This window comes from Schistocerca gregaria, chromosome 1, assembly GCF_023897955.1.
Source record: "Schistocerca gregaria isolate iqSchGreg1 chromosome 1, iqSchGreg1.2, whole genome shotgun sequence".
Classification (NCBI taxonomy): domain Eukaryota; kingdom Metazoa; phylum Arthropoda; class Insecta; order Orthoptera; family Acrididae; genus Schistocerca; species Schistocerca gregaria.
In genome coordinates this window covers 534,626,090-534,653,992 of record NC_064920.1, presented here as the reverse complement: position 1 = coordinate 534,653,992, position 27,903 = coordinate 534,626,090, and the positions used below count along the sequence as shown (strand labels likewise).

The window sequence follows — 27,903 nt, the reverse complement described above, 5'->3', positions numbered from 1 at the left end:
CTTACAATGTTTTCACTCTCCTAGCTCCTATACGTGGCAAAGGGGATCTTCGCAGTAGAGATATTTCGGTCTTCGCTTTAATAGCTTTTATTACACATAAATCGGCACAAAATAACATAAAAGGTGAAACATTTATACGATATAAGCGAGTGACTTGAAGATAAATAATAACTGTTGGTTTCTGTCGCCGTTAGTTAAGTCATATCTAGCGTAGAAATAGTGATTCAAGAAATTAATGTCTTCAGTGATTACAATCAGATACACTGAAAGTGATGTTACGTGCACTGGGAATGGATGGACTTAGGTGATGGAAGAGTACAAACTTTCTATGGTTATTGTGTAATGTGTGTGTAAAAGTCGGAGGGGAGAGAATCTGTGGTGTATTGAGGAAGATTGCAAGCAGTAGTGAGGGGGAGTCGGAGTAGTCAACATCAGTAGAAATGATTTGTTTGTAAGTTATAGTCCGGAGGTAGAAACAGTAAATCACGGAAATTCTGTAGCAATGTTTTAATAATATTCCTTATGTGGCTTTAAGACAGTAACAAAGTTGCAACGATGGTCCTCAACAATTGTGATTATTTTTTCCTTTTAACGCACTAGCTTCTATGCCTGTTCACGGGAGACATACGAAATACTGTAGCCTCTAAAAACCACTCAGCGAAACCTAATCTGCCAAGAGATTTAATTTCGGCTAGGTATTTGAATTCAGGCCAGCTCAACACATCCACAAACATTTACAACAGTACATACCCACTGCAGATAAACAGAATAGTTTCTGTCCGAGACTTGTGGTGCCAACTCCCTCCAGCGACCAACCAAGGCCTCATTGCTTGCATGCCTGGACGCGTCGCCGCCGTTATCCGTGAAAAAGGTGGACATACCGGCTGTTAAGTAGGAGGTCACAATGTGCTGGCTGCTGAGTGTACATGCCCCAGCCACCTGGCCCGACCCACCAGCCCTAATATATCAATGACACTGCTTTCCACGGGCTCCCACTACCCACCAAGCTCCTCCATTACATATTCGGATATACTGCAATTTCTTCGACTAATGTTATAACCTATGATACCTATTAACTAAAAACTCATAACCTTACCATCCTACAAACATGCTATCATTTCACCTAACACACAAAAAAATATTGGACTAACCCTCAATCGCAAAATAACCAGGCTATTTCATCTCATAAATATTCAAACAAAGTCGACAACAGAGTAAATTTACTTGAAAGAAAAGTCGATTTCACATGTGAATTACATCCTTCCACCATCCTTCATATACACTTATTACTATACTGTGTATTACCAATAACGGAGTTTCTTTGTTTGCTACCTTGGCTAGTGTTGCAATATTATCGGTTGCAGCGTACATACCGGTAATGTTGGAAGTTTCATCTGTAGGTTCCCTGCAGGCCCAGACAATTGAGTAGCTCTTGTAGTCTGTGTCCAAGACCCAGTACGGAGCTGCCACTGTCAACACAAAGGAACAGAACTGAATGAGCTTTTAGAGATATGTACGCAGATTAGCTGCTACTTGCAGTTTTAAAAGTTATTTCTTTGGTATCTACGAAAACTGTTGGCTTCTTATTGATAGTCTGGCAGTTATTTTTGACTTAAAAGTGTCATGGTGATCTATCTAATGACAGAAAATTGCCGATTATTCTAACGTTCAGAACTCCAGGAAGAGACTGCCAAGGAGCAGCGATCGAAAGAAAAATATTGAATAATCAACGAAAGTGCAACTTTGTACGTATCGGGCGGGAAATTTCAGAATTTAAAATGTGTTAGAAAAGCCGGGAAATCGGAAAATGAAAATGATAAGGATTAGTCTAAATATACTGGCAGCCAGTGAGGTGACATGGAAGGCAGACAAGAGTTCATTGTCATACGAGTACGGGGTAATATCAACAGCAACAGAAAATTGTATAATGAGATATGATTCGTAATGAATGGGACGGTAAGATAGAGATCGAGCCACTGTGATAAGTGCAGCGCTTTAGTCCTTCTGATAAAAATCGATAGGAGAATAACACCGACAACAATAGTTCAGGTTCACGTGCAAACAACGCAAGCAAAAGATAAAGAGAAAGTATATTATGATGTTGAATGAGTAATTCATTACGTCAAGAGGTATGGAAATGCCATAGTCATGGGGGCAGGAATGCAGTTAAGGAGATGGTTACAGGAGAATATGAGATTGGTAGGAGGAATGACAAGGACAAACACTCAGTGAATTTCAGTTAATAATAGTGAACACACCGTTCCAGAATCACAAGAGGAGGAGGTATACTAGGAGAAGGCCGGAAGATACACGAAGAGTCCAGTTAGATTACCTCTTCCTCAGGCAAAGACCCTGAAACCAGATATTGGATTATAAGGTGTTCCTAGCAGCTTATACAGAATCACATTATAATTTACTAATGTCCAAGAGTAGACTGAAGTTTAAGAAAATGTCCAGAAGCAATCAATGCACAAAGAATTGAGACACGGAGGTACTGAAGCGTAAAGTGACAAACTTCATGTCATGGAGGCTATAGATATTCTGATAATGAATGCGTTAGTAGGCAGTTCAGCTGAAGTGCAATGAATCTTTATAAAAAGCAATCACTGAAGTTGGTGAGAAAAACATAGGTACAAGGAAGGTAACGGCGAAGAGCTCATGAGTAACAAGAGAAATACCTCAGTTGATGCACCGTTCACGAAAATTCTGGAAAATAGAGAGACAAGTCACTTACGAAAAAATAGAGACGAAGTATAGGGAAGTTAATGTGAAAATTCCTGCATCGCAAATATGAAGAAATTGAAAACGAAATGATATTCAATAGGACTGACTCAGCATACAGAAAAGTCAAATCAACCTTCAGCAGAATTCCAAGCAAGGGTGGTAAATTAAGAGTGCAATGGGAATTCCACTGTTAAACACAAAGAAGATGGTACATAGCTAGAAACACTACAATGAACGCCTCTATCACAAGAGGAATTCCCTGATGTCGTGATGGAATAACGAAAAGATGTCGACACGTAAGAGATAGGGAAGTCAGCAATAGGAAAAAAGAGACATGAGAGGGGAGGTACACCAACGGACTTTCGGAAGAAGCATCAACCCTACAATTCCCTAGATCACAAGTGCCGACAAGCGTGCGAGTTCTCACACAGTCAGCTTAACAGCTCATGCATACAGATTGGTGACGAGAGTAATACTTAGAAGAATGGGGAAGAAAATTAAGGATGAGTTAGATGGCGCTCCGTTTGACTGCAGAAAAGGTAAAGACACCAGAGAGGACGTTCTAACGTTGCGGTTGAAAGTGCAACCAATTTACAAGAAAAATCAAGATACATTCATAAATTTGTCGACCTCGAAAAAGCGTCCGACGACGTAAAATTATGTAAGGTGTTCGAAATTCTGAGGGTAATACACTACTGGCTATTAAATTTGTTACACCAAGAGGAAATTCAGATGATAAACGTGTATTCATTAGACAAATATATTATACTACAACTGACATGTGTTTATATGTTCACGCAATTTTGCTGCATACATCCTGAGAAATCAGTACCCAGAACAACCACCTCTGGCCGTAATAACGGCCTTCATACGCCTTGGCATTGAGTCAAACAGAGCTTGTATGGCGTGTACAGGTACATCAGCCCATGCAGTTTCAACACTATAACACGGTTCATCAAGAGTAGTGACAGGCTTATTGTAACGATCCAGCTGTTGGGCCACCATTGACCAGACGTCTTCAATTGGTGAGAAACCTGGAGAATGTGCTCGCAAGGGCAGCAGTTGAACATTTTTTGTGTCCAGAAAGGCCCGTACAGGACCTGCAACATGCGGTCGTGCATTATCCTGCTGAAATGTAGGGTTTCGCAGGGATCGAATGAAGCGTAGAGCCACGGGTCGTAACACATCTGAAATGTAACTTACACAGTTCAAAGTGCCGTCAATGCGAACAAGAGGGGACCGAGACATGTAATCAATGGCATCCCATACCATCACATCGGATGATACGCCACGATAGCGATGACGAATACACGCTTCCAATGTGCGTTCACCGCGATGTCGCCAAACACGGATGCGACCAGCATGGTGCTTTAAACAGAACATGGATTCATCCGAAAAAATTACGTTTTGCCATTCGTGCACCCAGGATAGTCGTTGAGTACACCATCGCAGGCGCTCCTGTGTGTGATGCAGCGTCAAGGGTAACCGCAGCCGTGTTCTCCGAGCTGATAGTCCATGCTGCAGCAAACGTCGTCGAACTGTTCGTGCAGATGGTTGTTGTCTTGCAAACGTCCCCATCTGTAACTCAGGGATCGAGACGTGGATGCTCGATCCGTTACAGCCATGCGGATAAGATGCCTATCATCTCGACTACTAATGATCCGAGGTCGTTGGGATCCAACACGGCGTTCCGTATTACCCTCCTGAACCCATCGATTCCATATTCTGCTAACAGTCATTGGATCTCGACTAACGCGAGCAGCAATGTCGCTATACGATAAACCGCAATCGCGATAATCTACAATCCGACCTTTATCAAAGTCGGAAACGTGATGATACGCATTTGTCCTCCTAACACGAGGCATCACAACAACGTTTCACCAGGCAACGCCGGTCAACTGCTGCTTATGTGTGAGAAATTAGTTGGAAACTCTCCTTATGTCAGCACGTTGTATGTATTGCCACCGGTGCCAACATTGTGTGAATGCTCTGAAATGCTAATCATTTGCATATCACAGCAACTTCTTCCTGTCAGCTAAGTTTTGCGCCTGTGCACGTCATCTTCGTGGTATAGAAATTTTAATGCCCTGTAATGTATGTGTAAGCTTTAGAAAAAGAGAGGAAATGTACAATACATACAGGAACCAAGATGCAACAGTCTGAGCACGATACGAAGAATTTGCTCGGATTAAAACTGGAATAAGATATGGTTCAAATGGCTCTGAGCACTATGGGACACAACTGCTGTGGTCATTAGTCCCCTAGAACTTAGAACTACTTAAACCTAACGAACCTAAGGACATAACACACATCCAGGCCCGAGGCAGGATTCGAACCTGCGACCGTAGCAGTCGCACGAATAATATATGGATGTAGTCTTTACCTCTACTCTTCAATCACTATAAAGAAGAAGCAACGACGAGAAACGAAAGAAAATGTCAATAGTGGGATTAAATTTAAAGGTGAAAGAATATCCGTGTCATGATTCGCTCATGTCATTGCTATGCTGAGAGAAAGTGAAGCATATCTAATGCATCTGCTGATTGGAAAGCAAGGTTAGAGACTGCAAAATGTGGACTGAGAGTAAAGTGCGGAAAGCCGAAGTAATGGGAAGTACTAAAAAGACATTGAAACCGGGGATCAGGAAGTAGACGAAGGTAAAGAATTTGGCAACCTACGTAGCAAAATAACCTATAATGGACGGATCAAGGAGGACATGAAAAGCAGACTATCAGTTGCAAAACGGGCATTCCTGGCCACGAGAAGTCTACTCGTATCAAACATTGGTCAAAATTTGAAGAAGAAATTTCTGAGAGTGGACGTATAGGGCAGAGCATTGTTTGGCAGTGAAAGATTCCCTAAGGGAAAACCGGAACATGCAAGAATCGAGGCATTTGAGATGTCGTACTATGGAGGACTGTTGAAGAACAGGTGTCCTGAAAAGGTAAGAAATGAGAAGAGGTACTTTGTACACGGCACAGACCGGAATCACGCTGTAGAGACAAGATCGTAGGATATCTATTTAGCAATCAGGGAATAGTTTGCATTTTAGTAGGGGGAGCTATAGAGTGTAGGAACTGTAGAGGGAGACAGAGACAGATATACATACAACAAATAACTGAGAATATAGACTGCAATTGCTACTCTGAGATGCAAAGATTGGCACAGGTGAGGACTTCTTGGTGGACCTCATAACACGAACAGAAGACTGATGACTTAAAAAAAGGGATGATACTTGTTTGTCATACATTGGAAGCTCAACTACAAATAGACTTAGCGAGAAATCAATATTAACATTTTTAAGGTCACTACTTAATTTAGCCCTTGTAGCACTAACAACTACCAACAAGTCCACATTTTAAAATAACTCTCTTCCATAAAAGGAGTACTACATAGTGTTTACTACCTCATTTACTTGATGTTGTCGGCTTGCAGCACACTAACTAACTACGAAATAAGGGAATAATTCCTCATTTCTGAATTCTCCATACTCACCTGGTACACCTGGAAAGTGCACCGTAAGTTTGGCCTCTCCGGAATTAGGGTCATCAAACTCGGCCCAGCCCGTGATGTCGTTGAAGGCCCCTGCAGTCGTGTTGTACATCCTGTTGTGTACGGTCACGTTGTTGTCTCCAGCCAGCGAGTACTCTGCCGTGACACACTGGGCGCCTGCCTCGAAGGGAGCCAGTCCGAACCTGGCGATCTCGTACCACACGCCCAGGTACTGCACACAGACACGAGCACAATGGTCAGCACCTGCTCAACAGTCACAAGTTCCCGGTTGAAATGGAGTTAACTACGTTGAGTGATACCTCAGAGGCGTTAAACTGGGAGACTGCAGGCTTGTCGCACGTGCTGACTCTGACAGTGCACTGTTGTGGGTCTTGTGGGGTGTCTGTGTAGCGGCTCCGCGGCAGGCCAAGGGCCTCCAGCTTCTCATTCACCTGCTGCTCCTGCTCTGCTGTCAGCTCGGAATTCCGTGACAGGATCCATGACGTCTCTGCGAACATACGATATCTCTTCGTTAATGCGAATCCCTACTCCTGGATTCTATTTTAACCTTCTCGAGCATTGCCAAATCACGTATGTTTATTTACACCATCACATCATCTCACTGAAAACTAAAATTCTGCTTCCAGAGATAACTAGTGCTGCAGCTGCAGGCTATGGGTCTTAGCCGAAATACGACCTCTTTGTTTCCTCCCTTCAAGTTGCAGTTTAACAAACAAGAACACATCTATAAAATACATGTAAGATATAATCTGATTATTCGTATCATTCCACATGTCTCGTCATGAATTAATAGGGGTTAATCACAGGACAAGTGTGTGACACTTAACAACAAGTTTCATATTCCCTGTTTTCTGTTTGAGTGGCTCATACATAAGTTTCTATTACATGGAAGCCACTAAAACAAATTACACTGAAAAGATTTCGGGGCTACAGTGATCCCTTGTTTTTTTAAAAAATTATAGTCCGGCGCTATGACACGGATTCAAAATGAAATTAACAAGGTTTTCAATTTTTCATTTCCTTACAATGTTTTCTCTCTCCTAGCTCCTATACGTGGCAAAGGGTATCTTCGCAGTAGAGATATTTCGGTCTTCGCTTTAATAGTTTTTATTACACATAAATCGGCACAAAATAACATAAAAGGTGAAACATTTATACGATATAATCGAGTGACTTGAAGATAAATAATAACTGTTGGTTTCTGTCGCCGTTATTTAAGTCATATCTAGCGTAGAAATAGTGATTCAAGAAATTAATGTCTTCAGTGATTACAATCAGATACACTGAAAGTGATGTTACGTGCACTGGGAATGGATGGACTTAGGTGATGGAAGAGTACAAACTTTCTATGGTTATTGTGTAATGTGTGTGTAAAAGTCGGAGGGGAGAGAATCTGTGGTGTATTGAGGAAGATTGCAAGCAGTAGTGAGGGGCAGTCGGAGTAGTCAACATCAGTAGAAATGATTTGTTTGTAAGTTATAGTCCGGAGGTAGAAACAGTAAATCACGGAAATTCTGTAGCAATGTTTTAATAATATTCCTTATGTGGCTTTAAGACAGTAACAAAGTTGCAACGATGGTCCTCAACAATTGTGATTATTTTTTCCTTTTAACGCACTAGCTTCTATGCCTGTTCACGGGAGACATACGAAATACTGTAGCCTCTAAAAACCACTCAGCGAAACCTAATCTGCCAAGAGATTTAATTTCGGCTAGGTATTTGAATTCTGCCCAGCTCAACACATCCACAAACATTTACAACAGTACATACCCACTGCAGATAAACAGAATAGTTTCTGTCCGAGACTTGTGGTGCCAACTCCCTCCAGCGACCAACCAAGGCCTCATTGCTTGCATGCCTGGACGCGTCGCCGCCGTTATCCGTGAAAAAGGTGGACATACCGGCTGTTAAGTAGGAGGTCACAATGTGCTGGCTGCTGAGTGTACATGCCCCAGCCACCTGGCCCGACCCACCAGCCCTAATATATCAATGACACTGCTTTCCACGGGCTCCCACTACCCACCAAGCTCCTCCATTACATATTCGGATATACTGCAATTTCTTCGACTAATGTTATAACCTATGATACCTATTAACTAAAAACTCATAACCTTACCATCCTACAAACATGCTATCATTTCACCTAACACACAAAAAAATATTGGACTAACCCTCAATCGCAAAATAACCAGGCTATTTCATCTCATAAATATTCAAACAAAGTCGACAACAGAGTAAATTTACTTGAAAGAAAAGTCGATTTCACATGTGAATTACATCCTTCCACCATCCTTCATATACACTTATTACTATACTGTGTATTACCAATAACGGAGTTTCTTTGTTTGCTACCTTGGCTAGTGTTGCAATATTATCGGTTGCAGCGTACATACCGGTAATGTTGGAAGTTTCATCTGTAGGTTCCCTGCAGGCCCAGACAATTGAGTAGCTCTTGTAGTCTGTGTCCAAGACCCAGTACGGAGCTGCCACTGTCAACACAAAGGAACAGAACTGAATGAGCTTTTAGAGATATGTACGCAGATTAGCTGCTACTTGCAGTTTTAAAAGTTATTTCTTTGGTATCTACGAAAACTGTTGGCTTCTTATTGATAGTCTGGCAGTTATTTTTGACTTAAAAGTGTCATGGTGATCTATCTAATGACAGAAAATTGCCGATTATTCTAACGTTCAGAACTCCAGGAAGAGACTGCCAAGGAGCAGCGATCGAAAGAAAAATATTGAATAATCAACGAAAGTGCAACTTTGTACGTATCGGGCGGGAAATTTCAGAATTTAAAATGTGTTAGAAAAGCCGGGAAATCGGAAAATGAAAATGATAAGGATTAGTCTAAATATACTGGCAGCCAGTGAGGTGACATGGAAGGCAGACAAGAGTTCATTGTCATACGAGTACGGGGTAATATCAACAGCAACAGAAAATTGTATAATGAGATATGATTCGTAATGAATGGGACGGTAAGATAGAGATCAAGCCACTGTGATAAGTGCAGCGCTTTAGTTGTTCTGATAAAAATCGATAGGAGAATAACACAGACAACAATAGTTCAGGTTCATGTGCAAACAACGCAAGCAAAAGATAAAGAGAAAGTATATTATGATGTTGAATGAGTAATTCATTACGTCAAGAGGTATGGAAATGCCATAGTCATGGGGGCAGGAATGCAGTTAAGGAGATGGTTACAGGAGAATATGAGATTGGTAGGAGGAATGACAAGGACAAACACTCAGTGAATTTCAGTTAATAATAGTGAACACACCGTTCCAGAATCACAAGAGGAGGAGGTATACTAGGAGAAGGCCGGAAGATACACGAAGAGTCCAGTTAGATTACCTCTTCCTCAGGCAAAGACCCTGAAACCAGATATTGGATTATAAGGTGTTCCTAGCAGCTTATACAGAATCAGATTATAATTTACTAATGTCCAAGAGTAGACTGAAGTTTAAGAAAATGTCCAGAAGCAAACAATGCACAAAGAATTGAGACACGGAGGTACTGAAGCGTAAAGTGACAAACTTCATGTCATGGAGGTTATAGATATTCTGATAATGAATGCGTTAGTAGGCAGTTCAGCTGAAGTGCAATGAATCTTTATAAAAGGCAATCACTGAAGTTGGTGAGAAAAACATAGGTACAAGGAAGGTAACGGCGAAGAGCTCATGAGTAACAAGAGAAATACCTCAGTTGATGCACCGTTCACGAAAATTCTGGAAAATAGAGAGACAAGTCACTTCCGAAAAAATAGAGACGAAGTATAGGGAAGTTAATGTGAAAATTCCTGCATCGCAAATATGAAGAAATTGAAAACGAAATGATATTCAATAGGACTGACTCAGCATACAGAAAAGTCAAATCAACCTTCAGCAGAATTCCAAGCAAGGGTGGTAAATTAAGAGTGCAATGGGAATTCCACTGTTAAACACAAAGAAGATGGCACATAGCTAGAAACACTACAATGAACGCCTCTATCACAAGAGGAATTCCCTGATGTCGTCATGGAATAACGAAAAGATGTCGACACGTAAGAGATAGGGAAGTCTGCAATAGGAAAAAAGAGCCATGAGAGTGGAGGTATACCAACGGACTTTCGGAAGAAGCATCAACCCTACAATTACCTAGATCACAAGTGAGGACAGTTGTGCGAGTTCTCACACAGTCAGCTTAACAGCTCATGCATATAGATTGGTGACGAGAGTAATACTTAGAAAAATGGGGAAGAAAATTAAGGATGAGTTAGATGGCGCTCCGTTTGACTGCAGAAAAGGTAAAGACACCAGAGAGGACGTTCTAACGTTGCGGTTGAAAGTGCAACCAATTTACAAGAAAAATCAAGATACATTCATAAATTTGTCGACCTGGAAAAAGCGTCCGACGATGTAAAATTATGTAAGGTGTTCGAAATTCTGAGGGTAATACACTACTGGCTATTAAATTTGTTACACCAAGAGGAAATTCAGATGATAAACGTGTATTCATTAGACAAATATATTATACTACAACTGACATGTGTTTATATGTTCACGCAATTTTGCTGCATACATCCTGAGAAATCAGTACCCAGAACAACCACCTCTGGCCGTAATAACGGCCTTCATACGCCTTGGCATTGAGTCAAACAGAGCTTGTATGGCGTGTACAGGTACATCAGCCCATGCAGTTTCAACACTATAACACAGTTCATCAAGAGTAGTGACAGGCTTATTGTAACGATCCAGCTGTTGGGCCACCATTGACCAGACGTCTTCAATTGGTGAGAAACCTGGAGAATGTGCTCGCAAGGGCAGCAGTTGAACATTTTTTGTGTCCAGAAAGGCCCGTACAGGACCTGCAACATGCGGTCGTGCATTATCCTGCTGAAATGTAGGGTTTCGCAGGGTCGTAACACATCTGAAATGTAACTTACACAGTTCAAAGTGCCGTCAATGCGAACAAGAGGGGACCGAGACATGTAATCAATGGCATCCCATACCATCACATCGGATGATACGCCACGATAGCGATGACGAATACACGCTTCCAATGTGCGTTCACCGCGATGTCGCCAAACACGGATGCGACCAGCATGGTGCTTTAAACAGAACATGGATTCATCCGAAAAAATTACGTTTTGCCATTCGTGCACCCAGGATCGTCGTTGAGTACACCATCGCAGGCGCTCCTGTGTGTGATGCAGCGTCAAGGGTAACCGCAGCCGTGTTCTCCGAGCTGATAGTCCATGCTGCAGCAAACGTCGTCGAACTGTTCGTGCAGATGGTTGCTGTCTTGCAAACGTCCCCATCTGTTGACTCAGGGATCGAGACGTGGATGCTCGATCCGTTACAGCCATGCGGATAAGATGTCTATTATCTCGACTACTAATGATCCGAGGTCGTTGGGATCTAACACGGCGCTCCGTATTACCCTCCTGAACCCATCGATTCCATATTCTGCTAACAGTCATTGGATCTCGACTAACGCGAGCAGCAATGTCGCTATACGATAAACCGCAATCGCGATAATCTACAATCCGACCTTTATCAAAGTCGGAAACGTGATGATACGCATTTGTCCTCCTAACACGAGGCATCACAACAACGTTTCACCAGGCAACGCCGGTCAACTGCTGCTTATGTGTGAGAAATTAGTTGGAAACTCTCCTTATGTCAGCACGTTGTATGTATTGCCACCGGTGCCAACATTGTGTGAATGCTCTGAAATGCTAATCATTTGCATATCACAGCAACTTCTTCCTGTCAGCTAAGTTTTGCGTCTGTGCACGTCATCTTCGTGGTATAGAAATTTTAATGCCCTGTAATGTATGTGTAAGCTTTAGAAAAAGAGAGGAAATGTACAATACATATAGGAACCAAGATGCAACAGTCTGAGCACGATACGAAGAATTTGCTCGGATTAAAACTGGAATAAGATATGGTTAAAATGGCTCTGAGCACTATGGGACACAACTGCTGTGGTCATTAGTCCCCTAGAACTTAGAACTACTTAAACCTAACTAACCTAAGGACATCACACACATCCAGGCCCGAGGCAGGATTCGAACCTGCGACCGTAGCAGTCGCACGAATAATATATGGATGTAGTCTTTACCTCTACTCTTCAATCACTATAACGAAGAAGCAACGAGGAGAAACGAAAGAAAATTTCAATAGTGGGATTACTTACCTCGTACACCTGGAAAGTGCACCGTAAGTTTGGCCTCTCCGGAATTAGGGTCATCAAGCGCTGCCCAGCCAATGATGTCATTGAAGGTCCCCGCAGACCTGTTGTACATCTTGTTGTGTACGGTCACGTTGTTGGCGCCAGCCAGTGAGTATTCTGCTGTGACGCACTGGGCACCTGCCTCGAAGGGAGCCAATCCGAACCTGGCTATCTCGTACCACACGCCCAGGTACTGCACACAGACAGGATACACGATGGTCAGTAGCAGTTCGGCAGCCACAAGCTTACAGCTGAAACTACATTAACTACATCAAGAGTTAACCTAGAAGCTTAAAATAGGTCATAATGGGCTCTTCGCACTTGCGGACTGCCACAACGCACTGTTTTTTTCTTTTTTTTTCGTGCGGTGTGTCTTTGTGTTATGTAGCCTTCGTTGAACTGCATTGCTTTCGTCTAGTAAATAAAGGGCAATTCAAAATGAAACAGGGACATACCGAGATGTTCTTTCATTGGCAATTGAGACTGATAAATGTATCATTCTGAGGTAAGGAACCCGAGTCGAAAGATATAAACGAAAATCTTCTCACGTTCCCCTTTAGGCTCGTGCAGCTCTCAGACTACGGTCCCCTGCTTCCGAAACCTTATCATGACGTATATAATTCCCACTGAATACTCTCCAACACCCTCCGCTAATTCCCCTGTTGGCGGACTAGTAGCGGCGCACTTAACTTGACATGATACAGATCGAAAATACTAAGTCTATGGGACAGTAGTAATGAATTCCATTTACCTTGTTCAAAATTCACAAGCTCCTACATCTGCAACAGTTGTTCAAAACAGTATTCCCCGGCGTAACTGCAGATATGGCACCCTAGCACAAAGTTCTGTCGCATCCTTTCTAGTAACCCCAGTGTCGTTTGAACAGAGTAGCAGGCCACGGGAATTCTTGCCAGGAGGTTCTCTTCAGTCTCGACAGGCGTCTCGTACACAAGATTTTTCACACATCCCTACAAGAAGTAATCAAGATGAATAAGATAATGTTAATCTGATGGCCTCGAAAGAGAACCTCCTCTGTCTGTCCACTTCTCATGAAATCTCTTATCCAGACATTCACGAACCCTCAGTTTAAAGTTACGTGGGGGTCCAGCGCGTTGGAAACACATCCGTTGACGATTAACAACTGGGATGCGTTCAAGAAACTTAGTCTTAACAACAACAGTACCGGTACATACATATACACGAATTTCGTTTATAACTTTCGACTTGGCCGTTTCGGGACCAGAGTCGCTTAACTCGAATTGATACACTTACGCCTGTCCACCATCCCTGAAAGTTCGTAACATCATCACAGGTCCACATTATAAAGAATTTTAAATGCTGTATTTAATCCGTAGCGATCAATCGATAAGTATTGTAGAGAATATAAAAGAAAGTCAAAATTTCAATCGTTTCGTAGGCTGAGTGTATCGGAAGCACATTTCTGCTATTGCAGTGATGGAAGCGACAGAGTAAGAAACATTTACTACACGTCGCATTTTTCGCGATGACCCAACCTCCAACATAAGTGAAAAGTTTATACGGCACAGCGTAGGATCATAGGATACAGAAAAACCCTAGTAAGTAATTGCATATCAACAAAACTCGTCGACAGTTAATGCGTTCTGTGCGATTTCACACAAAAACTGTACAGTGGATTTTTCTTGATTGAGCAAAGCGTTGTCATGCTTGATGCCTCAGCTGCATACCGATTATAGCTCCCATCGATATGGGTCTCCTGTACAATAAGGCATGGGCGTTCGTACATTTTTAAATCAAGATCTTCCAAACTGTTGGCTCGGTCATAGTGAACATAACGACATTGTCTTGTGCTTTTGTCTACCCACATCCTGTGGATTTCTTTTTATGAGGTCAGGTGAAAGACATTATGTACTACCTCTTTTGCCGAAAACAATTCAAGATTTGAAAATGCGCCTTTTTGATAGCTCTCGCTTTGCCTCTATATCTGCTTCAGATTGTATGGTCTGGAATGGATTATTGCTGAGACGTCGTCCGTAGTAACTAAGCGGAGTGATACAGAACTCCTGAAAAGTACATAAAAAGTTTTACACTCTCTGTTATTCTTATCGGTGTACCACTACGCATTAAATAGTTACAGCCATTTGTAATCGCTATATTCATTTTAAACTGCCCTGGTCATTGGCAGATGCTGCAGCACTATGAGCGACACGGAATATTGTTTTGCCGGCTGATGCACCCTCCCCACCTTCACAGTACACAGAATGGATACTGTGATACTCGTCTTGGACATTCGTCTCTTAAATATAGAGTGATAGGGTTTTATAGATATATTTTAATTAGTTGGCATCTGACGTGTGAGGTCGAATGTTGCCGCGCTGTCGCGGCAAGTACTGTCTACAGGCAATCACACCAGTGTTCTGCTCTCTGCAGCGGTGAAAAGTCGCCTCCAAGTATCGCATGAAAGAAAATTTGAAGTTCACTTGTGGTATCCACCTAAGCACGCTAAAATTTTGTTCTTAGTTTTAAATAGGGCGAGAGTTACGTTAATTTTTTGATCCGGGTGAAATTTTCTCGGTCGCAAACTTATCACGTAAACAACTGAACTCACTGAAACAATTTCTTTTATTTTAATTAACAAACTACGACACTCAATTACTGATCTTTCCAAAGTTGTGGAACACTTTGGATTTGCAGTGTATAAACTTCGAAAAAGAACTTTTTTCACAATTTTCTTAATAACTAGCATTTGAAAAATATGAAGCTTAAAGTCTCTACATCCTACAATAATCATGTAAAATGTATGAAATCCACATGTTATATACATACGTCTCACTAGTGTCTCTAAGTGTGTCAGAAAACTAATCTTAATTTAATCGTTTTCTTTCTTGAAATAAGCAAAATTTCCGCGACCGGAAATATTTCATTATTACGAAATGACTGGCAAAATATTTTGCACAGTACAACTGGCGACACAGTGGGCGCAAACAAAGCCAAGCTGTCTGGTGTATCGCTGAAGGGGGTAGTCGGACAGCTGTTCAAAAATGGCTATGAACGCTATGGGCCTTAATATCTAAGATCATCAGTCCCCTAGAACTACTTAAACCTAACTAACCCAAGGACACTACACACATCCATGCCCGAGGCAGAATTCGAACCTGCGACCGTAGCGGTCGCGCTGTTCCACACTGAAACGCCTAGAACCGATCGCCACAACGGCCGGCACAGTAGTCGTGCCAGCAAGTCTGTGATTTTCTCTCCGTACCTAATCTAACTCGGGTATCTCGATAACATAGCTGTCCGCTGTTTATCCATCGCTACAGCACATTATACAGGTACTTAGCTGTCAGAGACAACGCATCCGCACCACGCATTTATTCGTTTTTTTAAATATTAATTGTTAATATCTTTAAACTGAGTATAATAACACTATTTAGGTTTATGTGCGCGTTATCGCGCAGTATTTTTAAAGCACTGAAAATAACAGATCACATGGAAATGTGTGTAGTTTTGAATGTTTCAAGACTATATTCGACATAATTATACACTGATAACCGAAAACATTATGACCACTGCCCACCGCGAGGTTGGATACCACCTGGTGACGCGCTATGAAGAGTATGTGAGCGCAGCGGTGAAATCCATTGAGATAAGCAACTTTGTCAGAAGACAGATTATTATTACGTAAAACCTGTGAACGAGTATCTCCAAAACACGAAGCTGTTCGAATGTTCACGTGCTACTGTCGTGAGCATCTACAGAAAGAGGTGGAAGAACAATGAAACTAACACCGTTAGATGGTTGGACGTCCACGACTCTTTACAGGATGTAGGGTTCAGAGGCTTGTCTTCTCTGGAAAGTAGGAATATTCACGTGCTACTGTCGTGAGCATCTACAGAAAGAGGTGGAAGAACAATGAAACTAACACCGTTAGATGGTTGGACGTCCACGACTCTTTACAGGATGTAGGGTTCAGAGGCTTGTCTTCTCTGGAAAGTAGGATAGATGCCGAAAGAGCACAATGCTGGCGCACGACCAAGTATTTCAGAGCACACCGTTCAGTACACATATCTGGACATGGAGCTCCGCAGCAGACCACCCCTACATGTTCACATGTTCACCCAACGACATGGTAGTTACGATTGCAGTGAGGACGGGGACCATCAGGATTCGACCGTCCATGAATGGAAACGTTTCGGTTCTTCGGTGAAACACATTTTTGGTACACTAGGTCAATGGTCGTCTCCACAAACGCTGTCACTGAGGTGAACGGCGCTCGAACTGCGCAGCGCGACACGGACGCAGGCAGGTGAGAGTAGTATTATACTACGGAAGAAATTCTGTGCTTGCATGGGACCTGTGGTAGTAATCGAAGATACGCTGATAGCTGTGAACCACCAGCGTCCCTACATGCTTGATGTCTTATCCAATAGCGATGTCTTTCAGCAGTATAGTTGTCCCTGTCTCGGAGCCAGAACCGCGCTACACTAATTTGAGGAGCATTATACCGAACTCACGTCGATGTCTTGGTGACCGAATTCTCCAGATCTAAATCCCGTGGAACCGATCTGGGACACTATCGGATGCCATCACAGCGTATACAAATCAGCGAGTCGTTATTTACGCAAATTAAATGACTGTGCATTGACAAATGGCTGTGAGCACTATGGGACTTAACTTCTAAGGTCATCAGTCCCCTACAACTTAGAACTACTTAAACCTAACTAATCTAAGGACATTACACACATCCACGCCCGAGGCACGATTCGAATCTGCGACAGTAGCGGTCGTGCATTGACATCTAACGCTACATACTGCCACAAGCCAACAGAGGTGAATTAGCCACAGTGTCAGAGTGGTTCAGTGGTTGCCGGCACGGTAGCTCAGCGTGTACGGTCGGAGGGTTAGCTGCCCTCCGTAATTAAAAAAATAAAAAAAATCCCTGAGTGAATGGATCACCAATGAACTAGTATGGGCGTCATGAGACGTCCGCCCCGAACAAATGCAACGAAAAATAATGAGCATTTTTTATTTTTTTTTTTTTTTTTTTTGTTTTTTAAGGAGTTAACCCATCTGCCTACTTGGCAGCAAACGCAGGTTCGAATCCTGTCATTCCTACACATTTTTATTCATTGCTTCAGCCTATATTCATTATCATGGATAAATTTGAGACTTAATATGTCTCTGGAACCCCCCCCCCCCCTCCCTATGAACCATGGACCTTGCCGTTGGTGGGGAGGTTTGCCTGCCTCAGCGGTACAGATAGCCGTGCCGTAGGTGCAACCACAACGGAGGGGTATCTGTTGAGAGGCCAGACAAACGTGTGGTTCCTGAAGAGGGGCAGCAACCTGATCTGGCCTTGTAACAATAACCAAAACGGCCTGGCTTTGCTGGTACTGCGAACGGGCGTCCTCTTGGGTAAAATATTTCGGAGGTAAAATAGTCCCCGATTCGGATCTCCGGGCGGGGACTACTCAAGAGGACCTCGTTATCAGAAGAAAGAAAACTGGTGTTCTACGGATCGGAGCGTGGAATGTTAGACCCCTTAATCGGGCAGGTATGTTAGAAAATTTAAAAAGGGAAATGGATAGATTAAAGTTAGATATATTGGTAAATAGTGAAGTTTGGTGGCAGGAGGAACAAGACTTCTGGTCAGGTGACTACAGGGTTATAAATACAAAATCAAATAGGGGTAATGCAGGAGTAGGTTTAATAATGAATAGGAAAATAGGCGTGCGGGTAAGCTACTACAAACAGCATAGTGAGCGCATTATTGTGTCCAAGATAGATACGGAGCCCACACCTACTACAGTAGTACACATTTCTATGCCAACTAGCTCTGCAGATGACGAAGAAATTGAAAAAATGTATGATGAGATAAAAGAAATTATTCAGATAGTGAAGGGTGACGAAAATTTAACAATCATGGGTGAGTGGAATTCGAGAGTAGGAAAAGGGAGAGAAGGAAACGTAGTAGGTGAGTATGGATTTTGGCTAAGAAATGAAAGAGGAAGCCGCCTGGTAGAATTTTGCACAGAGCACAACTTAATCATAGCTAACACTTGGTTCAAGAATCATAAAACAAGGCTGTATACATGGAAGAAACCTGGAGATACTGACAGGTTTCAGATAGATTATATAATGGTAAGACAGAGATTTAGGAACCATGTTTTAAATTGTTATACATTTCCAGGGACAGATGTGGACTCTGACCACAATCTATTGGTTATGACCTGTAGATTAAAACTGAAGAAACTGCAAAAAGGTGGGAATTTAAGGAGATAGGACATGGATAAACTAAAAGAATCAGAGGTTGTACAGAGTTTTAGGGAGAGCATAAGGGAACAATTGACAGGAATGGGGGAAAGAAATACAGTAGAAAAAGAATGGGTAGCTTTGAGGGATGAAGTTGTGAAGGCAGCAGAGGATCAAGTAGGTAAAACGACGATGGCTAGTAGAAATCCTTGGGTAACAGAAGAAATATTGAATTTAATTGATGAAAGGAGAAAATATAAAAATGCAGTAAATGAAGCAGGAAAAAGGAATACAAACGTCTCAAAAATGAGATCGACAGGAAGTGCAAAATGGCTAAGCAGGGATGGCTAGAGGATAAATGTAAGGATGTAGAGGCTTATCTCACTAGGGGTAAGATAGATGCTGCCTACAGGAAAATTAAAGAGACATTTGGAGATAAGAAAACCACTTGTATGAAAATCAAGAGCTCAGATGGAAACCTAGTTCTAAGCAAAGAAGGGAATTCAGAAAGGTGGAAGGAGTATATAGAGGGTCTATACAAGGGCGATGTACTTGAGGACAATATAATGGAAATGGAAGAGGATGTAGATGAAGATGAAATGGGAGATACGATACTGCGGGAAGAGTTCGACAGAGCACTGAAAGACCTGAGTCGAAACAAGGCTACACGGAGTAGACAACATTCCATTGGAACTACTGACGGCTTTGGGAGGTCCAGTCCTGAGAAAACTCTACCATCTGGTGAGCAAGTTGTATGAAACAGGCGAAATATCCTCAGACTTCAAGAAGAATAGAATAATTCCAATCCCAAAGAAAGCAGGTGTTGACAGATGTGAAAATTACCAAACTATCAGTTTAATAAGACAGAGCTGCAGAATACTTACGCGAATTCTTTACAGACGAATGGAAAAACTTGTAGAAGCCGACCTCGGGGAAGATCAGTTTGGATTCCGTAGAAATGTTGGAACACGTGAGGCAATACTGAACCTACGACTTATCTTAGAAGCTAGATTAAGGAAGGGCAAACCTTCGATTCTAGCATTTGTAGACTTAGAGAAAGCTTTTGACAATGTTGACTCTCAAATTCTGAAGGTGGCAGGGGTAAAATACAGGGAGCGAAAGGCTCTTTACAATTTGCACAGAAACCAGATGGCAGTTATAAGAGTCGATGGACACGAAAGGGAAGCAGTGGTTGGGAAGGGAGTGAGACAGGGTTGTAGTCTCTCCCTGATGTTATTCAATCTGTATAGTGAGCAAGCAGTGAAGGAAACAAAAAAAAATTCGGAGTAGGTATTAAAATCCATGGAGAAGAAATAAAAACTTTAAGGTTCGCCGATTACATTGTAATTCTGTCAGAGACATCAAAAGACTTGGAAGAGCAGTTGAACGGAGTGGATAGTGTCTTGAAAGGAGGATATAAGATGAACATCAACAAAAGGAAAACGAGGAGAATGGAATGTAGTCGAATTAAGTCGGGTGATGCTGACGGTATTAGATTAGGAAATGAGACACTTAAAGTAGTAAAGGAGTTTTGCTATTTGGGGAGCAAAATAACTGATGATGGTCGAAGTAGAGAGGATACAAAATGTAGACTGGCAATGGCAAGGAAAGCGTTCCCGAAGAAGAGAAATTTGTTAACATCGAGTATAGATTTAAGTGTCAGGAAGTCATATCTGAAAGTATTTGTATGGAGTGTAGCCATGTATGGAAGTGAAACATGGACGGTAAATAGTTTGGACAAGAAGAGAATAGAAGCTTTTGAAATGTGTTGCTACAGAAGAATGCTGAATATTAGATGGGTAGATCACATAACTAATGAGGAAGTATTGAATAGGATTGGGGAGAAGAAAAGTTTGTGGCACAACTTGACCAGAAGAAGGGATCGGTTGGTAGGACATGTTCTGAGGCATCAAGCGATCACAGGATAGAGTAGCATGGAGACCTGCATCAAACCAGTCTCAGGACTGAAGACCACAACAACAACATGTATCTGGAACATGTAATTTCATGTGATTAATTTCTCACCTGTTCTTAAGGTACAGATAGAATTATCCCTATTTCGTTCAATGCCAAGGTGATTTTTCAGTGTTAGAGAGCCCCTGTAGTATTGATACGAGTTAAGAATGGCAACAGTAAGATGGTCGGAGTCGTGCTAGGGTAATCTTATGATGGCGTTGTAAGCAGGTAACCAGCTAACGAAATAAATTCATATCGTAGGGCATCTCCAATTTTGCAATTTTTTATTTGTTATTATTGTTTTCAATTCAGAAATGTGAACAGTTAATTGTTGTCGATCCTGAGAGTATGACTGTCAGTTTAATTTCGTTGCTCACAGCCTATTTTAAACTTACACCACTGTTGTTAATACCTGATTACTGCATGTTTGTGTAGGACACTGTGCAAAAGTAACATGCGTACAAAATAATAGCCAAGGTCGACACATGTACCTCAGAAGCGTTGAGAGGCTGCACAGCTCGTTTGTCGCATCCAGCAGCGCCCCCGTCACCAACCAAGAGGACTACGCCGGCCACCGCTAGGAGCAGCAGCGTCGGCCCTGAAAGTCGCATCGTGGCGATGAACCGGTCGGTCGTTCCTGTAACAGTACGTGTCATGCGTTACACTAAAGCCTCCTAGCTGCCTCTTTGTTTATATCTTTCTTGTTGGCTTCTCGTTACACATTTCACATGCACTCCCGTCTCTTGCAAGTAGTAACAAGTTTGGCAGTTGTATCATCACTCCAATGAGCAATGTGCAAATCTACGAGAATCAGAACCGACTGATAAGAGTGTGTGTGTGTGTGTGTGAGAGAGAGAGAGAGAGAGAGAGATCGCATTTTGACAGTGAAATACTCATGATATCCACAACACAGACGGTTTGCTAGACGTTGTTCTGTGGGGCGCCATTGTTTATCGAGTGGGTTAGAGCACCCATTTAATATCAACTCCTGTTAGAAACTTTTCAGCTACAAATTACCAAATCATCTGCAATTGGTTCAAATGGCTCTGAGCACTATGCGACTTAACTTCTGACGTCATCAGTCGCCTAGAACTAATTAAATCTAACTAACCTAAGGACATCACACACATCCATACCCGAGGCAGGATTCGAACCTGCGACCGTAGTGGTCGCTCGGTTTCAGACTGTAGCCCGCAGAACCGCACAGCCAACACGGCCGGCCAGCCGCGATTCGACTAAATTATTGGACTAGCGTGAATCAACCTACACTGTTGGAATGTACCTGGTATTGGCTGCCAGAATGATTGTATTAAATTTCTGTGACAAGTGGAAACGTCCCTTGACAAATACACCAGAGAAAACCTCCTTTGAATGCTTCACCTTTTATTTCGTAATTTTCCTACAACGTTACATGCAAGAAGTGTTACAGAAATTACAATAATGCCGTGGTCTTATGGGAGCAACATTCTTAACGGAAGCTAGTCCATCAACACCAAAGTACTTACTCCTGCCAGCGTGAAGTGATTGTTTTCGAGTTACGAATCATGATCAAATTCGAACTTTACTTTATTTTCTAATATTGTAAATTACCTTGTCAGTCTGTAATCAAGGCCATTATGTCATCATTCTAAATGCTGTGATAGTATCCTGCCTTTTTGTGAGGTATTTTCTCTGCCCGCAACCCACCCCCTGTTCATAAAATAATGTCCATCAAGAATAAACAACGAATATTCTGAATTCTGCTGACCATCTCTATTAGCTAAGTGTTCTTTATGACTTGACAAGCAACTCATTAGTTCAAGAGCGCCTATAACCGGGTGCAAGTAGGGACTCTTCCCCTTGCTCTTAGGGAAATATACCGTAGTCAGGCACTTTTCTTTCAAGAAATGATTTAAAAATCGTTACACGTAGGATTGTAACAGGATCTGGATGGAGCTTTTTATGGCTACTTACAAGTCGCCATTCGTCTTTCAGAATACTAAAAATTTTACGTACCCTCTGATAATGCCTCTCCCCTTCCCCCCGCCCCCTTACAAACCATCGTATGGACTCTCTTACATTATTGTCCAGCTTTACCTTAATGATGCACTTGACAGGACTGGACTTTTATTGCTTCTTGCGCAAGAATGAACTACTATGATCTTGTAATGCTTATTTAACCATTATTGACCATATAGTCTTTCATTGCTGTGTTACTGGTTGTGGGAAGCGCTACTGGGAAAACAGGCAATTGATGGATACTTCGAAACAAACTGTTAACAGTTTGGTGCTTCTCCTTTCCAGCGACAAGATACCAGAAGTGTAGCTGAGTCATTTCAGCAATTTTTCGCGATATAGGTGCCATTACTAAGGAAACCAACGGATGTACTTTATCTATCACCCTACCCCTTGTCTGAGGAAATCATATGTTTGTTAGTAGTTCTAGTCCTTAGTGGGTACAATTAACTGTTAACAAAGAGAATGAATTGGGGACATCGAGTGTAGGCATAATAAGTTAGTGTATAATGCAATGAGTAGAATTAGACTTTTAATGATCCTTTGGTTAAGTATTTTTACAGTAATGATGACTTCGATGCAAACAATTATTCATCACCAATGACAAAAGCTGCTACAGTTGTAAAAATTATTTATTTCTAAAGCGGAAAGCCAACCAGGTTTTACGAATTTATAATTTTAGAAAGCCTTGTATCAATGGAGCTTAAAAAGTGGTGGGTATAAAATGTCCTGAAACCAGTTAAAATTCAATAAAGCAGTCTCGATCGCCACATAAACTTATTTAGATTGCCATCCCGTTCGGTCTATAATTTAGTAATAGAGATAAAATATGGAAAATTCTCCCTGTTCTTTTTTATCGTAACAGAAATTTTGAAAATATTTTCATCTGAAAAAAATTGTCTTGCGATGAAAGCAGGGAGGTATTGCCTGAAACAATTTTTCGAGTAAGCCAATCCGCTTCCGATTCAAAGGTCTGATCACTGAATGCACCTAGAGGTTACCTAGAGGACTTTGAAAGACCAGTAAATTGTTCAGGGTCCCAAGACAGAGAAGGTTTACTTCAAAGTAACTGTACCTTTCATAAAACTGACTGAAGATCTAACTTTAAAACCGAAGTGATAAATTTCGCGTTTAAGAAATCGTTCACGCAGGAGAACTGTGCAAGCTTACCGTAGTTTGACCATCTCACAGAGTCCCGTATAGACAACGTAGTAATAAGTACCCCTAGCGTGGAGAAAGAACTGAAAGTGTCGAAAACAAACAAGTCGCCAAGTTCGGATGTAATCCCAACTCGGTTTTTCAAAGAGTGCTAGGGCATTTCCCCCTTACATAGCTAGCATTTATCGCGAAACTCTCGGCCAGCGCAAGTTCCCAACGACTGGAAAAAAGCGCATTTCAACCCCGCATATAAGAAGGGCAAAAGAATGGTCCCACAAAATTACAGACCAGTATCCTTAACATCTGTTACCTGCAGGATTCTAGAACATATTTTGAATCCGAATATAACAAAGTTCCTAGAGACGAAAAGCTTATGACCACCAATCAGCACGGCTTTATAAAGCATTGCTCATCTGAATCTCAGCTTTCCCTTTTCTCACATGATACACTGCTTGCTGTGGACGAAAGGCAACAGGCAGATCCAATATTTCTAGAATGGCGACTGTTAACGAAGGTAGGAGCATATGGAATAGTTTCCCAGATACGTTGTCCTCGACTGCCACTGCTCGTCAGAAACAAGGGTATCGTCAAGACCGTCCCAGAGAAGTGTGATAGGACCGCTATTATTTTCTATGCAGGGTGTTACAAAAAGGTACGGCCAAACTTTCAGGAAACATTCCTCACACACAAAGAAAGAAAATATGTTATGTCGACATGGGTCCGGAAACGCTTAATTTCTATGTTAGAGCTCATTTTATTACTTCTCTTCAAATCACATTAATCATGGAATGGAAACACACAGCAACATAAAGCACCAGCGTGACTTCAGACACTTTGTTACAGGAAATGTTCAAAATGTTCTCCGTTAGCGAGAATACATGCATCCACCCTCCGTCGCATGGAATCCCTGATGCGCTGATGCAGCCCTGGAGAATGGCGTATTGTATCACAACCGTCCACAATACGAGCACAAAGAGTCTCTATATTTGGTACCGGGGTTGCGTAGACAAGAGATTTCAAATGCCCCAATAAATGAAAGTCAAGAGGATTGAGGTCAGGAGAGCGTGGAGGCCATGGAATTGGTCCGCCTCTACCAATCCATCGGTCACCGAATCTGTTGTTGAGAAGCGTTCGAACACTTCGACTGAAATGCGCAGGAGCTCCATCGTGCATGAACCACATGTTGTGTCGTACTTGTAAAGGCACATGTTCTAGCAGCACAGGTAGAGTATCCCGTATGAAATCATGATAACGTGCTCCGTTGAGCGTAGGTGGAAGAACATGGGACCCAATCAAAGCATCACCAACAATGCCTGCCCAAACGTTCACAGAAAATCTGTGTTGAGATTTGATTACACAATTGCGTGCGGATTCTCGTCAGCCCACACATTTTGACTGTGAAAATTTACAATTTGATCACGTTGCAATGAAACCTCATCCGTAAAGAGAACATTTACACTGAAATGAGAATTGACACATTGTTGGATGAACCATTCGCAGAAGTGTACCCGTGGAGGCCAATCAGCTGCTGATAGTGCCTGCACACGCTGTACATGATACGGAAACACCTGGTTCTGCCGTAGTACTCTCCATACAGTGACGTGGTCAACGTACCTTGTAAAGCAGCAACTTCTCTGACGCTGACATTAGGGTTATCGTCAACTGCACGAAGAATTGCCTCGTCCTTTGCAGATGTATCGTCGTTCTAGGTCCTCCCCAGTTGCGAGTCATAGGCTGGAATGTTCCGTGCTCCCTAAGGCGCCGACCAATTGCTTCGAACGACTTCCTGTCGGAACACCTTCGTTCTGGAAATCTGTCTCGATACAAACGTACCGCGCCACGGCTATTGCCCCGTGCTAATCCATACATCAAATGGGCATCTGCCAACTCCGCATTTGTAAACATTGCACTGACTGCAAAACCACGTTCGTGATGAATACTAAGCTGTTAATGCTACGTACTGATGTGCTTGATGCTAGTACTGTAGAGCAACGAGTCGCACGTCTACACAAGCACCGAAGTCAACATTACCTTCCTTCAATTGGGCCAACTGACGGTGAATCGAGGAAGTACAATACATACTGACGAAACTAAAATGAGCTCTAACATGGAAATTAAGCGTTTCCGGACACATGTCCACAAAACATCTTTTCTTTATTTGTGTGTGAGGAATGTCTCCTGAAAGTTTGGTCGTACCTTTTTGTAACACCCTGTATATATAAATGATCTGGCGGACAGGGTGCGCAACAGTCTGCGGTTGTCTGCTGACGATGCTTTGGTATACGGGAAGGTGTCGTCCTTGAGTGACTGTAGGATGTCGGTGTGATGAATGGCAGCTGGTTCTAAATGCAGAAAAATATAACTTAAGGCGGATGAGTAGGGAAAACAAACCCGTAACGTTCGGATACACCATTAGTAGTGTCCTGCTTGGCACAGTCACACCACTTATATATCTGAACGTAACGTTGCGAAGCGATACGAGATGGAACGGACATATGGTAGGGAAGACGTATGGTTGACTTCAGTTTATTGGGAGAATTTTAGTAAAGTGTGGTTCATCTGCAAAGGAGACCGTAAATAGAACAATAGTGATCGACCTATGTTTAAGTTCTGCTCAAGTGTTTGGATCCGCACCATCTCGAATTAAAGAAAGACATCGAAGCAACCCAGAAGGGGCTGTTAGATTTATTACCGGTAGGTTCGATCAACACGCAAGTGATACGGGGGTGCTTCTCGAACTCGAATGGGAATCCCTGAAGGGAAGGCGACGTTCTTTTCGAGGAATACTGTTGAGAAAATCCAGAGACCCCGCATTTGAAGCTGAACACACTACGACCGTATTGTCGTCAACATAAATTTCGCAAAGAGAAGATACGACAAAGTAGGGCTCATACGGAAGCATATAGGCAGTTATTTTTCCCTCGCTCGGGAACAAGAAAGGAAACGATTAGTAGCGGTGTAGCTGACCCTCCGCCATGCACCGTACGGTCGCTTGCTGAGTATTTAGGTAGATTTAGATGCCGTCCATAAATGAAATCGCTTCCATTTCACTTCTATTTTGACAAATTGTTTACAAGTTTTAATTTGCTAATTTTTCTGAGAGATAACATTTTGTAGAAATGTGTATCCTCGAAAGTTGTTCTTTGCCGAGAAAGAAGGAATTTTGACATACAAAAACAAACCTGTTTGTTTCCGTGGAAATGGCATCCAGCTCTGTTGTTTCTACAGCATCAAACACAATTGGTGTGAATCCGGTAGCTGGTGTTAAAAGATATTCTCAGCAGACAAGGTAACACACTGAAGTCATCGACCCTCCATCCTAACCGTGTACAACCGTACGTGGGTGGAACTGATCGAAAGGATCAGCATGTGAATCAACACAGGGTAAAATTCCGTAACTGGAAATAGTATTGCGCTCTGTCCAGTTGTTCATAAGATGTCACTGCACACAGTGCCTGCATTTACTAACGCAAAAAATGGAATACAATCTCGCATGCTGATTTTCAAAGAGCAACTGTGCAGGTGTACTTGAGGAGGAATGCGACGCCAGCGAATGGAATTGGACAAACCCTCTGTAATATCACATTTTATTACGGAAATAACGATATCACATATTGTGCTTTGTGTATGAACCAAAGATGTTAGTCCTAGCGTGAGAAGAGCGTACATTATCATTGCATTATCTCTGAGTTTTATTATCTCTGGTGTTGAATGTAATGTTGATGACTCCGATTTCCTTTTTGCTTTGATAAAGACGAAGGGAGCTTATAATTGTGAATATTACATATTACAGCTCGATAGTAAGAATAAAAGTTGTATTCAAAGAAGAAATAAACGAGTGATCATTTATGATATATAATTACACGACACAACGTAAGTATTACGCTTTCTAGTCAGCCTAATTACTACAGAAGGTTTCAGCTACACTACGTCGACGTGCAGTTAAAGATATGCTGTGGAGATTGGCGAACGAACCTGCGAATAACTGCGGCTTTTAACTGACTCAAGAGCACGCAGCAAGAAATCTGTCGCAGCTCTTTACCAACTTATTACCACACGACAAAACACATGCACACAAGGCGAGTTTAGTTTCAATGTACATTTCAGTACAC

The 27,903-nt window shown here is 42.2% G+C and overlaps 1 protein-coding gene across 1 annotated transcript in view; it reads right to left on the bottom strand.

Moving 5' to 3' along the window:
• The window catches only part of LOC126355256 (uncharacterized), a 121,436-nt gene that overhangs the window by 62,892 nt on the left and 30,641 nt on the right, over positions 1–27,903 (bottom strand). The window contains exons 2-7 of the mRNA XM_050005544.1: positions 21,130–21,275; positions 12,416–12,644; positions 8,631–8,726; positions 6,537–6,724; positions 6,220–6,448; positions 1,374–1,469 (exon numbers count right to left, since the gene is read on the bottom strand). Of these exons, the coding sequence (XP_049861501.1) occupies positions 1,374–1,469; positions 6,220–6,448; positions 6,537–6,724; positions 8,631–8,726; positions 12,416–12,644; positions 21,130–21,249 (958 nt within the window). The 5' untranslated portion in view covers positions 21,250–21,275. The remainder of the gene's footprint in view (positions 1–1,373; positions 1,470–6,219; positions 6,449–6,536; positions 6,725–8,630; positions 8,727–12,415; positions 12,645–21,129; positions 21,276–27,903) is intronic.